The 14,702-nt window shown below is 38.4% G+C and overlaps 1 protein-coding gene across 5 annotated transcripts in view; it reads left to right on the top strand.

The window, feature by feature from the left end:
• Positions 1 to 14,702, top strand: part of mllt10 (MLLT10 histone lysine methyltransferase DOT1L cofactor) — a 53,998-nt gene that overhangs the window by 13,565 nt on the left and 25,731 nt on the right. For 4 of the 5 annotated variants that reach the window (XM_084399247.1, XM_084399246.1, XM_084399245.1 and 1 more), the window contains exons 3-9: positions 982 to 1,036; positions 3,474 to 3,583; positions 4,616 to 4,719; positions 4,933 to 5,026; positions 9,081 to 9,170; positions 12,620 to 12,715; positions 12,826 to 13,138. In XM_084399247.1, coding sequence (XP_084255373.1) covers positions 982 to 1,036; positions 3,474 to 3,583; positions 4,616 to 4,719; positions 4,933 to 5,026; positions 9,081 to 9,170; positions 12,620 to 12,715; positions 12,826 to 13,138 — 862 coding nt within the window. The remainder of the gene's footprint in view (positions 1 to 981; positions 1,037 to 3,473; positions 3,584 to 4,615; positions 4,720 to 4,932; positions 5,027 to 9,080; positions 9,171 to 12,619; positions 12,716 to 12,825; positions 13,139 to 14,702) is intronic. The other variant, XM_084399248.1, reaches the window with a different exon arrangement.

Raw genomic sequence — 14,702 nt, 5'->3', positions numbered from 1 at the left:
AAGTCCCACTCGAATGCTCCTCGATGAGAGGTGGTCCTTCTGTGTCCAAAATTTATCAAAAACATCTTGGGACAAGGTTTTCACACTGACAGCCGTTTGTTTGTCCAAGTTAGCAACAGTAACTAAGGGGGGGGGGGGCGGGGCTTACCGATAGGTCAATTATGAAACCAAATTGCTGCATTTGTCCTCATTCCTCCACTTACTAAAAATGAGCCCATTTTTTTCCCCTATTTGTGCCCTGCTCTGCCACTTCGTTCCCAAAGATTAAAGGGTGGAGGGGGAGAAAGCCGAGCTGGCAGATCCCTGAAGGAGGAGGACTGTCCACCACCTGTAACAAAGAGGAGGAGGACAGCAGACTGAGCAGAAGCTTAAAAACTTTGAACATAGTGGTATGTGGCAAATAACGGCATGGTTCCAAGCACAATGTTATGCCCCAATATCTAACCCTGTTCAAGGCTTTGAAGATGAGTGAAATGTCATAGTGTATATGCATGATATGCTGTGTAATAGGCCATGTGTCAGGTCCCATTTCTTTAGGACACTTTCAACCATCTGTGGTTTTTGTTGTTCAAAAAGGGTAGTAACTGTCTTTATTTGATCATTCGTCTTCTATTCCGAGGGTTTTTTCTTCTTGTCCTGTCATTTGTTTCAGAAAACGGTTGTCTAAACCAGTTTTTCTCCTTTAGCAGAGCAGATCCTATTTTATCCTTGAATATAGAAGCAGCTCTTCAGGGTTGCAGCAGTGGATTTTTTCCAGCTCCTGTGAACTATCAAAGGCTCTTGTCTACAGTTTCATTGATCACTTTTGCCAAGATGCTCTGTTCTCTAGTTTCAAGGAAGAAAATGATGTCTAACCTTTAAACTCTGCTTTAGTTTGATGTCCATGTCAGAAGTAGAGCTCCTGAAAGCCCTCAGAGCTGTGTCTGGCCTGCAGATAGTTGGATGGAGTGTGGGTTCATGTTATTTCTCCTCTTTTCGCAGAGGTGTGAGCTGTGTCCCCACAAAGACGGAGCGCTGAAACGAACAGATAATGGAGGTAGGACATCTAACTTTATGCTGATTGTTTTTACTTTTTGAGGAAAAAACAGTATTAAGCCTAATCTACATGTCATTGGCAAGAACAGACTGCAGTTACTCAGTAGATAAAATATAGGCCAGTAGCATACAATAAGTTTTTGATGGTTGAGTGTGTAAGAGACAAAATATTTTTTTTTATCTTTGGGTAAGCAGTTTTACTATTATCTCTCAGCCCAGTTTTATTATGAGGTGATACAATGATGTGAAGCTCTTGAGAGGAACATATGCACTGATGAGGATGACACCTTTCTATTTTGTCACCTCTAATGAAAGTCAATGTAAAACAAAATGTAGTGAATTGATTATCTCTTTTATGGAGTATTTCACTGATATCCTCTGACAGCTTTAATTATCACAGAAATGCTACTGCTGAAAGGATATAATACTGTGTCTCATCAATAAGCTGTTAATTAGTCATGTGTATCTTCATATGTCTCACTTCAAAATAATCTAATTTGGATTTCAGGAATTTTTTACAATGAATCAATTTTTTTAATTTTTTTTACCATTTCTTCTTTCAACATCTAAACTGCTTTTGAATGAACCAAGAGTTTTACGTAGTCTTGGAATTTTTTTGGCACATGAGGCAGATTTTATCTGCTTATTTTTCAGAATAATTGAGCAAAGGGTGTTAGGAAGTGTGCGTGTTTGTCTCTCACCTTGTTTTTATGGGTGGGCGGTCTCAGCGGGGTCATTGTGGGGCTGAGAGGGGGCGACTCTTCTTCATGCTCCGGGTTCACGGCAAGGGCAGTTCAGAGACTGTAAACATGGCATGGTACACAGCTGCGGGACCATACCCCATCTTTAGGGGTGGTGAGCTGTTTAACGGCCATGAGGGAAACATCATTGCCCCAGGCTTATGGTTTAGCTGTTTCAGACCATGTAATCTCTTTTTTTTGGCTTGAATTTGTAAAGCCTTTTGAAATGCTTCGAGATAAGCATTCCATGTTTTGTCATTATTTACGAGTAGGAGTGAAGAATTCTTAAACATAAATTTTAGAAAGAGCTTGCTCGAACCAGATCTCACAAGTGAGATTTAAGTGTTCACGATTTGCTTTAGAGAAACCTTTACATTTCAGCCTACTGAGGAGTAAAACTCAGCTGCAAAGTTCTCCTCGTTCCCCAGACCAGCACATGGAGAGGTTTTTACAGGTGTTGCTACTGTTAAGTTATGCAAACACAAGAATAATCCCAAATGAAAACACTGGAGCAGTGGCATATACCTGGCACAATAGTATGTTGAAACACATGCAAAGAAAAAAAAAACTCCACTGACCATTGCCAGAGCCTTTCGGTTTTTACTGATGATTTAGTCCCCAAGATTTCACTTGTTTAACTAGAATCTGAAGGAACAAGATTCTTTGAGGACTTTATGCTAAGATAAAGACATCTTTGGCAAATCATTCTCATTTTAAGTGTGCCACCCTTCTGTTTGAGGGGTTTAGAAGTTCTTTGGGGTGTGCTTGGGTTTTATTGCCTGGTTTTATAGGCTTCTGCTGGATTCTTGGAGGGACTTCAAAACAACAAAACCCACCTCCCTGTCCCTTTAGGCTGGGGTCAAAGACAGTTCATGGGTTCACCTTTAAGTTTAGGCCTGTTATTGTGCCCTTACGCTGGATAAACAGAACTCATTTGCTCAGGTTAATTTCAACGATATCAATAGCATCTGCTTCTTTTCACAAACATATTGCAGAATATGGTCATTAAATCTAAATCAACTCCGTTTAGGGGTTTTGTGGTTGAGACAGTTGATGTGGGGAAAAAGTTAAGTAGTAGTCTGAAATGATGATATAATATCCATGCAGTGTACTTGTGGCTGACACCCTATGGTTCAACACTTGGTCTAGACGCTAGGCAGTAGAGAATATGCCTCTGCCTCTTCCAGTTCGGGGTGTTTCGTCTTTGCGGTCACACTCAGCCCACATGCTTTAATAAGTGTTTTTCACACTGTGGAGGAAGCCAGGCGTGCCCCATAGGCATGACTGTAAGCAAACAAATGAACGTGGGCTCTTTTAATAAACAAAAACAAAAAAAAGACAGAAAATGATTGTGATAGTCAGCAGACACATATTCAATTTAGATGTTTCTTTTAATGCATTATCCATGTTTTTAAGCATCATATTTTTTATCATCATTAATAAATGAGAAATTTAAATGTTATGCAGTTGATTTTATAATAAAAATGACTGGATTGTATTTAAGTGATTTGTATTGTTTAATATTTATTTATTTATTTTTGCCATTTAATGGTATTTTCAAGCACATCTTTTTTTTTTTTTTTTTTTAGTTAAACCCAGTTGCATCTTCAAAGCAAGTTCCCATAAAAATAAAGGAATAATTGAATCTCAGCTGTTTTATATAACATTTACTGATCATATATCATGTGTCTTGTTTAGGTTGGGCCCATGTGGTTTGTGCTCTTTACATCCCAGAAGTTGAGTTCGCTAATGTATCCACCATGGAGCCTATTGTGCTTCAGTCTGTCCCCCATGAACGCTACAACAAGGTAAGTTCCCTAACCTCTGAAAGACAAACGCTTATAGTCTGGATATCAATTGAAAAGCAAAGGCTCAACATAAGAGCCTCATAAATCAGCTCAGCAATGTAAACAGTATGCATGTAAGGAGTTTAGGTCTACACTGTGAATGTGTTTTGTTAAGGGACCAAGTGCTACATTTATCAATCTTGTATAAACATAGAATGTTGCTATTAATTATGCTACAAAGCTGAATGAATGAAAACTGAGATTCATGTTATGGGAATTTACACATGCGGTCTAAAAATGAAAAGAATCAAACATACTTATTTGCCATTGAATTTCCTAATCCATTATGGAAAATGAAAAAGTATTTAAAAAAAAAGTAATTTTATATATTAAAATATTTAATAGGCTACAAATGATTTTGTAATCTGTATACAGTAAACTGACTTGAAAATGATTGGTTTGTATAGCTGATGGGTTCTGGGATACTTGCAGGTGTATGTGTTTACTACTGTGCATCTCTGTAATTCAAGAGTAATGTTTAGACAAATGTTTAACTTTATGCTCAACCGTTAAGGGGTAAAAAAAACAATGTTAGACCAAGTACTTATGGGATATGCCATGACACCGTTCTTTCAGTTTTTTCATTTGAAAACCTAATTACGTTTTGTTTTCTATGGATACCCTTCAATGCAGTAGATAAGTAAAATACAATCAGTTAGTGTTATACGATTTGGATTCAATACTGTGTCTGATGACTCGCAGGACTAAGGAGCCAAGTTTAATCTCATGCTTGAAATAGTGGGTTTAAAATCTGGGATAAAATAGATTCAGCTCTGTTGGTAATTGAGTCCTCACTGTGAGCCAATTTAAAATGGCATGGTTATCACTTGCCTAATAATCGAGGCGCTGGGAAGGGCGGCTTCTGAGAGACTTGTTAAATTGGTAGAGCCTTCACGCTAAACAAGCTGTGGGCCGTGCAGCAATGCATTATATACCATAATAACTGCTTTCTGTATGTGAGGAATCACTTTGGTGACTGTTTTTTCTTTCTAGACGTGCTATATCTGTGAAGAACAGGGCCGTGAGAGCAAAGCTGCTTCTGGAGCCTGCATGACATGCAACAAACATGGCTGCCGACAGGCCTTTCATGTCACCTGGTGAGTTGCAGAGCCCTAATATTCCAGCTAATTGACCTCATAAGCATCTTAATATCCTTAATTATGTAATCTGTTAAATGGATCGGAATAGCAACGTTAACTACTAACTTTCCTTTAATCGAATTAAATATTGAAATATTGTTGAATTATATGTTTTAATCTGCATTGTGTACAGTCTTTTTAAAGCTGCTTTTTCTTTGTCTTTGAATGTAGCGCTCAGCTTGCTGGGTTGTTGTGTGAAGAACAGGGCTCGGATGCTGATAATGTGAAATACTGTGGATACTGCAAGTACCATTACAGCAAACTGGTAAAAATCAGCTTTTTCTAAACCATACTATACTAACTATAACACCCTGACACCAAGCACCGCTGCTACTGATCCCAAAGCATTCATGCATTTAATCACTGACATTATAGAAATTCTGTAATTTTGAATTAAACCATTAATGACGTTTAAGCTGAGTATAAATAAAAGTTGCAGTACCGGAAATGTGTAATATCTTAGATACGCTTCCGTTCAAAAGTTTAGGGTTAGTAAGATTTTAATTTTTGGGGAAAGAAATTCATAGTTTTATTCAGCAAGGATGCATTAAATGGATCAAAAGTGACAGTAAATACATTTAATGCTACATTTAAAATATTTCTATTTCAAATAAATGCTGTTCTGTTGAACTTTTTTTCTTCAAAGAATCCTGACAAAATATTAGTTTTCACATCAGCACAACAGTTTTCAACTGTTATAATAATAAGAAATGTTTCTTGATCAACATATTAGAATGATTTCTGAAGGATCATGTGACTCCGAAGACTGGAGTAATGACTGCTGAAAATTCAGCTTTGCATCACAGGAATAAATTACATTTTAACATATATTAAAATGGTTCTATAAATTTGTGACAATATTTCACAATATTACTGTTTTTACTGTATTTTTGATCAAATAAATGTAGCCTTGGTGAGCGTAAGAGAAAAATCTTAGGGTGCTTTCACACTTGGTTCGATTGCCTGATACGAACCAGAGTTCGATTGCTCACCCCTCGTCCCCCTGCCCCCGCTGGATTGTTCACGTTCTATTATTTGGGTCGAACCGTGGTGTGTTTGCGTCATCAAAGCAGTTTACCCCTGTTGGATGGTAACCACGATGCAGAGAAGGTGGCAAAATGCATAGTGTTGCTCGCCTCACTTGTATATTTTGGTTTTTGAACCTTTGGTTTTGTTTTACTAGTATCAGTAATGGCACTTGCCGCGAATGTACTGCAAATGCTCTAAAGAACCCTGGAGTCCATTTGTGCTGAATCCGAGCAAAAATTTGATATATTCTCGCTGCTTAAAGTGCATCAGTCATGCTTGTCAGGAAAGTGAGTTAGCACACACAAACACAGTTTTATCAAATCTTACATCATTAATAGCGGTTCACTTCCACGATTTAGTATGATCGCGTTCATATCAGCAGCGAGCCATACCGGAGTTCACAGCGTACCCCAGACCGCTCTGGCTCAGTTTGCGGGTGCTCACCTGAGTTCGGAAAAGAGGGTTCACATCATCCAAACGAACCGAACTCTGATGTCATTCGAACCCGGGTGCGCACCAGAAGTGCTTGTGTGAAAGCACCCTTACAGTCCCCAGACCTTTAAACGGGAGTGTATATGGTTTTCCCATAAATGATATGTATTTTACTTGTCAATTAGTATTTGATGGTCATGGTTTGTGTATTTTGTCATTAGTGCTTCATCTATTGAGGTATACTTCATGTCTCTAGGGCATTTCTAAAGCACTTAAGTGACTGATTTTTGCATTCACCAATACATGAATCATGTTGAGCACATCATTGTGACCATGTCATCATTGTTCAAGCTGTTATTGCGCATCTAGAATCGCACGTGAACTCGCCAGGCTCTCGAAAAAGACACTCCCTCATCTGGAATATCTCTCATTTCTCGAATGTCTGGCACTCCTGGTCCAATTACAGCTGCTGAAAGCTGAGCTGTGGCATAAGCCCCCCGTCCACCCCCAGTGGCCCCTGCCGCCCCCACCTCGATCTCCCTCAAACCCTTTAACCCCTTAATCTCATTGACAATCAACAGCAACTCACTGGACCTTTGTCTGTGGCTCTCCTTTCCTCTCCTTCCCATCATCCCCCCTCTTTCCTGCATTTCCCCCTTCACTCTGTCTTAATACCCCTCTCAGAAAAAGCGGGCTAAGGTTTCAGAGAGATACAGGGACTGCCCAGTGGCAGCTCTCGGTGACAGCATAACGGTCTGTAGTTTTCCGTCCAGCTTTGCTCGGTCCTTAGTGGGCTTGAGTGTGTGTGTGTGTGTGTGTGTGTGTGTGTGTGTGTGTGTGTGTGTGTGTGTGTGTGTGTGTGTGTGTGTGTGTGTGTGTGTGTGTGTGTGTGTGTGTGGCAAGGGGTTTTACTCACTCCAGCCCTGGAGCTACACTGAGCTTTAGAGCCACAGCCCCCTGCTGCTTCTCAGATTCGTGCTGTGTGTGTGTCTATCCTCCCACTCAACAAAGGCTTCTCAGATACTGCTAGTCCTCTACAGGTTTTCTGAGTGAGGGGCTGGAGGCAGGGCCAGCGCTTTGTGATGTTCTCATAGGGGATTGTAATGAGTTGAGGATGGAGGGATAGTGATGTTTATTTATGTATACACCATTTTATTTCATTCAAGCACTTTTGACTGCTCTGGTTACTGGGGAATAGACTCTAGAGTCATAGTATTTCATGTCTTGTTTTTCAGATTGGTTAGTGTTGTCAATTTTATGCATTCATTCATATTTTAAATTGTTTTAGTTTTTTTATGGTTTCAGTTGGGCTTTTTGGCATCAGTAGTTTAAATATATATTTATATAACTATATTTTTTAAATATATAAATATACTCTACCATTCAAAACTTTGGGGTCAGTAAGATTTAAAAAAAAAAAAAAAATTAATACTTGCATTCAGCAAGGATGCGTTAAATTGATCAAAAGTGACAGTACAAATATATTTCAAATAAATGCTGTCCTTTTTAATTTCTATTCATCAAAGAATTATGAAAAAAAAAAAATTATTATTTTGTTTGTTTTCCACAAAAACATTAAGCATATTATCAACATTTATAATAAAAAATAAATGTTTCTTGAGCAGCAAATCAGCATATTAGAATGATTGATTGATTGATTGATTGATTGATTGATTGATTGAAGACTGGAGTAATGGATGCTGAATGTAACACTGCCATCACAGAAATAAATTACATTTTGAAATATATTAAATAGGAAATGGTTATTTAAATTATAATTTACAGTATTACTTTAACTGTATTTATCAAATAAATTACTTTTCAAAAACATTTAAAACAAATCTTACTGACCCCAAACTTTTGAATGCTTGTGTATGTTTATATATTTGTATAAATATATATTTGACATTTGTAAATATATATGAACATATATTTTTTTTGTCTCCCATTTTGTTAGAATAAAGTGACAATACCTTGCTTGTTTTGTTTGTTGTCATCCATTGTGGTGATTGCTCTATTGTACAGGACAGCATGATGTTTCTGCAGGATGTACCATGTCTCCCTGTCACCATGTTAATGGACTGACAGCATCAGCACAGTCTCGTGGATTAATAGTTCAATAGTGGGCTACTAACCCCTGACTTTTCCATGTAGGCCTTTGTTTCAGTGGGCTGCTGGTAAACAAAGACCATTTTGTGACCTGAGGTTTTTTGTGGCATTTGTTGTCAATAGCAGCTTTAGAGACTGTTGACTTAAAAAGAAATGTGGCACATTTTACAAAGGTGTTTTTTTGTTTGTTTTTTTTGTCAGTTTGAATGTCAAGTTCATGCATCATGGCACAATGTTTTATATATTTTTTTCGTAAATATAAAATGAGCTGTTTCTGTTGGTAAATGGAGAATGCTGTTGATTTGTAGTTGTATAGAGAAATCAAATATAAGTCGTTAGCCTCATAGCATAATTGCCTAAGTCCTTTTATTTTATAGGCTAACGAAGTGACAATATTCTTTGACAGTATTCTTTGGCTTTCCTGAACTACATTTCCATAAGTAAAATAAACTTGGATGTGGACATGGCATTAAAATAAATAAATAAACAAACAAACATTGCCATAGGTTGACTTGATTAGCTCATGCAAGTTGCTTTTGATGGAGTAACCATTGAATTATATATATCTATTGTCATGACAATGTTTTTATTCTTCAACTTCTTTTTCCGTAATTGTTTCCTATTTGCTTCCTTTGTCTCAGAACGGGCTATTTTCTTTGCTGCTAGAAGAGAGAGAAGTGAGAAGTAGGAAAAAAGGGTAATTGGACAGACTTTAAATGGTAACTCGAAGTTCCTTTTTCACCTTTTAGAGAAGGAGCAAAGGCCGTGGTAGTAGGGCTCAAAGCTTAAGTGATTCTTCCACTCACTCTTTGGATAAGCACCATGACAAGGAGAAGAAGGTAAGGCAGCCTCCAGATCTACCTCACTTCCTGCCATGTGTGATTGATGCCCCCCTCCTCACGACTTCAGACTATGAGGTTAACGAACAAAACCGAAAACTCTTTGTTTGTCCGAAATATGCGAATTACACGAGCCACTGTCACCCTGTGCCGACCCTCACATGCACACTTTTTATATCCCACTAAGCTTTTAAAGCCACGGGAGGGAGAAAGAGTGCCTTTTATCACTCAAAGTAATTAGTATTTTGATGCTGCCACAAATTATCAACATAAAGAGTGCTGTATGCATAAAAAAGCATCCGTCATGGCCATTAGTTCCACAGAGTCTGTTTAATCAGTATTGATAGGTAGTGTAGTCATTTGTTCCACTAATTTTCTATACCCAGCCATACCGAATGAAACATGTAGCATTATTAGCCCTGCTCGCCTTTTCATTTAATTCAATTAAGCGTAGGCCCTGCAACACGGCCTCACATCAGTAAATGTGTACGTAACGGCAGAAGACGATCTGTAGTGCATGTAAAAAAACATGTTTGATTGTGCCTCTTGTCTGTATTTTTCTCTTTTGCTGTAATAATGGTGGTGTCGGAAATCCTAATCTAGCAGACCTCATAGTGTGAAATGTGTGGAGGAGCTCATCACATCTATCCATCGTCATTGATAATTTTCTGCCTGTCCCTAAGCAGCTCCCACCGGCCACATATTTCAAACACTCTGCCTCTGTACAGCCTCTTAATCAGCGATAGCTTGCCTGAATTGTTCTATTTGAACCAGGTCAGTAAAATAGCTCTCAGTGTTGATATAACGTTTATTCAAACGTTTCATCGTGTTTTTCAGTTTTTGAAGTTTCTTGGAAGGATTAACATTTAATTATTATATATTTAATTGTCTGTTCTGAACCTTTTTTTCTAAATATTTTTTTTTTTTGTCATTTAATAATTCTGCTTAATAGTTGTTTTTCAAACAGTGATATATTTTTGACATTTTGTAAAAAAAAATTAACGTAACAAGTTTACGTGTGCAACCACACATGCATTTTTTTGCTTATATATATTTTTAATTTTATTTTGCTATTATCTTATCTTTTAAAACAAATTCATTATTTTGATAATTATACATCATTTTAAAGTAATGTGAAGAAAGTATTAGACTGCATTTGAGAAACTGTTACATTTATGTGCTTAAATGTAAATCTGAATGCTCACAATAGTCAGATGAGCACTTACAGCGGGGAGTGCAGGTCATTGGGGCTGTTGGTTATTTGACTCAAATTCATTAATTATTTGAATTTGTTTGAATGCGTTTGCATTGGAAATGGATACCAAAATGGAGTGGATGGTGCTCTTTTAAGCTGCTCAAAGACCGACTGTGCAGCCGGTGTAATCTAGGTCAGCGAAAGATTAAATATGAGATGCCATTTAAAGCCGTTTCTCCCAGAATTATTCTGATATTTAACATCTTCGCCTTATTCTGCATTGAGAGGGGTTGACATTAACAATGATTCAGGTTGGAGCTGTATTCTTGAAGATCGTGTTGTGAAGTGCTCTGTGCTCCGCCATGGCTATTGTTACGACGCCTGATTTGCATTAGCAAAGGGGGCCCATCCCCCCTACTCCACATTCCCAGGTCAAAGGTCGGGGGGCTCAGATGTATACCTAGCTAATTCCAAACCCCAGGGCCAAACAACAATAGAGGCTAAAAGCTTCTCAATTTGCAGCTAGTTCAGATGTGCTCTGAGAGGCCGTCGAGAACGGCATCTGGGAATAAAATGATGTTTTCAATCTCTCTTCCTTCTCTTGCATCACATATCTTAAATTCTAATCTGTTTGGGATTTTAGCTTTGTTTTCTGGATGATTAGTTTTTTCTTTTGTATTTAAACTTTTTTTTTTTCTTTTTTTTTTAAGATTTATTATATTTATTCATTAACGTAGTTGAATTTTAATACTTAGCCTGAAGCCTCGGGAGTAATTTCTTTGTTCATCCTGAAAGAGATTTGCTACATTTCACTAATCTGCTGAAGGCATTGATGAATTATGATAAATGCCCTGGCATTTTTGTTCTCTCTTTTCAGTCACCTCTGCCTGAACTATTCATCTTTGTATAATTAAGATAGCTGTCGTCTTATGTCAAACTCTTTCAAGACGTTTATGTCAGAATTTTAATTAGACCAGTAAACAGCAGTTCATAACTGCATTTTGTCATTACATAAGGGTCTACATATCTAGATGGTTTCAGTTTGTTTATTTGATGGAATTAAGATGAATGTTGTGCATTTTTCTTTTTTTCCATTCATAATTAGAGCCAAGTAGTGACATGATTTTTTTTCTCTCATACTAACACTGCCATGTCAACACCTTTAGAAACAATGTTAATTAAGACTAAGAGTTTTGTCTTTGAATCCTTACGAAATTAGCTCTTTTCTTGTAGAGAAAATGTGGCATAACAAAGCTTTGTAATTTCAGTAAATGCTGTTATAATTTTAATTATTTTGTCACTATTAATAAACTTGTCATTTTGGTTTTGTGGTTGAAAATATGTGATTTGCAGCATAAGCAAATAATTTTTAAACATGAAACAAAAACAGTGACATTTGTTTTGGATATGTAGGTTGTAGATGAATAGCAATAGCAATACATATTCAATACAAATACAATCTTTTCCAACCACTTAAAAAATATTCCCAAGGTGCTTATTCAACACCTTCATTTCCAATGTGTATGATTTTTCTGTTCTAAGAAAATGGCATTTAAAATGGTATATGCAGGAAAATGGTAAATGGCGTAGAAGAAGCAGAAGCTCATTTTCATTTTCATTGAAAAACTTGAGCCTGAGGGCCACTGGAATTGTCCCCGTCACTTGCACAGAGAAGTGGCATAAACCGTTATGTTCAGAATAATTGTCGATTCTAACTGAGACAATGGCTGGAAGATGACAGAAAGGGGCAAAAAAAAGATAGACGTTTGTATATCGCTCCAGTGGGGAATGTGTAAATATTCTCTACGAATGGTTCAGGATCACTGCATATTTTTACAGCCATGCTCTTAAGAAAAGAAACGGAGAGGTTGGAGGTGTTCGATTGGAGTGCGAGGTGTAAATTTGTTCACGCTCCCGTTTCTCGGGTGCAAATAGAGCTGTGTACAGCAGCACTAGACTGGGGTGTAAATTAAGCTGCAGTAGAGACTGGTCAGGCCTGCAATGTGAATCCTTTCCCATCCAGAGGAATACCTTTTATTTTTCTTTACAGGAAGATCTTCATGGGAAGCACAAGGGGCTCTCCTTGCTTAGATTGACTTTTTCAGAATGGGACTTGCATTGGTTTACCTTTTTGCATTTCCCATCTTTATGTCTCTTTGTTTTCAGAAATGACAGTCTAGGCTAAAGTACTGGCTTCGGTCAAAACCTTTTCTGCACCATCTTCATTAATTTTTTTGTTGTTGTTTCATCACAGAAACATAAAGAAAGAGATCGCCACAAACCAAAGCACAAAAAGTCTTTGGAAATGACGCCTTCCCTGGTGCCAGCACTGATGGTGTCCTCTGAGAAGGTGAGTCCACCTGTCTGTTTGACTAGGATAGATGCCTGAGAGTTTGTCAAATGTCAATAAGTGCATTCTAAGCCTTTTTGCCCATGTGTGCATTCCCTTCTTGGCCACAGAGCTACAACAGCAGCAGTGGCGGAAGTGTCTCCTCCATCTCCTCCACTCAGAAGCGACTGGATGACAGTGGAGGTCGTTTCACCAATGCCAACTTCCAGGAAGTTCCATCTCTCTCTAGTTCCAGCTCCAAGGATGGCGGCTCCTCGGATGGTAAGAGCTCGGATGGCAAAAGCAAGAAGTCCAGCAGTCACGGCACCAGCTCAAGCTCGGCGTCCAGGGGCCGCAAGTCCGTGCCGAGCAAAACCCACGGTCCTGTGGTCACCACGGCGACTTCATCCACGGCCCCCTCCTCGACCAGTCCTTTTCAGCAAGGTGAGACTTTCAAACATGCCAACTTCACTTTCACTTTAGATTGTTGATGAGGTGAATTGGTAAACACCCTCTCCATGTTCCTGAATTGAACGGCCAGATTCAAGTCTCGTGCCGACTTCCTGTGCGTGACATTTTGAGTGAGTCTGTTGTGACAGAGCTGGATGGAAGCCAGAAGCCGTAAGCTTGGCATGTGTGTGCGATAAGGCTGTCGTCTGGCTGGCTGCCGCTGTAATGTGGAGCGGAGAGTCTTTCCGAACTGGCAGTGCTGTGGGTGGCGTCTGTGTGTGTGTGTGTGTATGTGTGTTATGAGGGAGGTTTGGGAGTCAGAGGAGAAGCATGTTCCCTTCCTTTCTGCTATCATGCCGTGATGGAGGGATTGAAGCAGAGGTCACGTCTGGAAAATTCAGACTAATCATTAATGTGTCAAAGTGCTGCAGGGGCCTCCTTGTTGGAGTTACGCGCAAACTTCATGGAACCTGGAAGAAGAAACAATGCAGTGTTTTCTCAGCAGAGCGCAATGAGATCAAAAGATGTTGGAGATTAACTATGGAGTTTAATCTTCTGACTTAGTGTCATATTCTCTGGGCTGTTGTGACAACACAGACCCAGCCACACAACTGTCCTGTTCGGCCACCCTGATGTAATATCCCAAGTATATGAGAGATTACAATATCAGCAATCTTTTATTAAATTGAGTCCTTTGTGTTTGACAATAACAAAGAGCTGTAGTAATATGTAAAGTTTTGTATATTGCCGCTTATGTGAATCTTGTTGTTGTTGTTGATATAAGAACGGCAGATAAAAAGTAATATTCTTTGAGTCAGGATTTAAGATTTTAAGTTAAGTGTGCTCTCTTTTCAGACAGATTTTGCTCATCTTCAGGCAGTAAATGGATAGCAGTGCTTAATCTAGGATCCGGCGATAAGATACAGCAAAATTCCAGAATGTGTTTTTGGAACAATTACAAAATGCAGCGAGTTATCTATTTGTCATGGCAGATTTTTTGTGATATCACTTTATCTAACTGTGTGTTTTTAAATGTTTGTGGGATAGACTTCACAGTAAAATTGGGAAGTAAAGTCTCTGCAGCCTCTTGCCACAGCTGTGAAAACATGCACGTCAGAGTTGTTTCTCTGGCTTTGGTTAAAGGACGAGTCCTTGCCTGAGGCGAGGGTCTGAATGAACACCTAGATCTGGGTCACCATTCTGGCCTGCTTACGTACCTGATTGTTTGGCTTCCTGCGAGTTGGACCGGTCCACCAGATTATGAAATTTCCTAATTTCTTCAGAAAATAGTTTTCAAGAATTATTCTCAAGTACTTTTTATTTTAGAATTATCAAAATCAAAAACTATTTTGATTCTGAAACTAAAACGTTCTCATCCAAGAGGTAAAGTTAAGTCATTGTGTTTAAGTTTCATTTTTGAATGCCAGATCAGTAGAATAAAATGAGCATCAGGTCATTGATCCTCCTACCTATTCAACGTTTTAGAGAGGGTTTTTTTTTTTTTGGGTAAATTTTTACTAATATAGTTGGGAGTCAGTAAGATTTTTCTTTTTAAATC

The sequence above is a fragment of the Rutilus rutilus genome, assembly GCF_951802725.1.
Source record: "Rutilus rutilus genome assembly, chromosome: 24".
NCBI lineage: Eukaryota > Metazoa > Chordata > Actinopteri > Cypriniformes > Leuciscidae > Rutilus > Rutilus rutilus.
The sequence above is the reverse complement of the archived record's forward strand: the minus strand, read 5'-3'. Positions and strand labels throughout refer to the sequence as shown.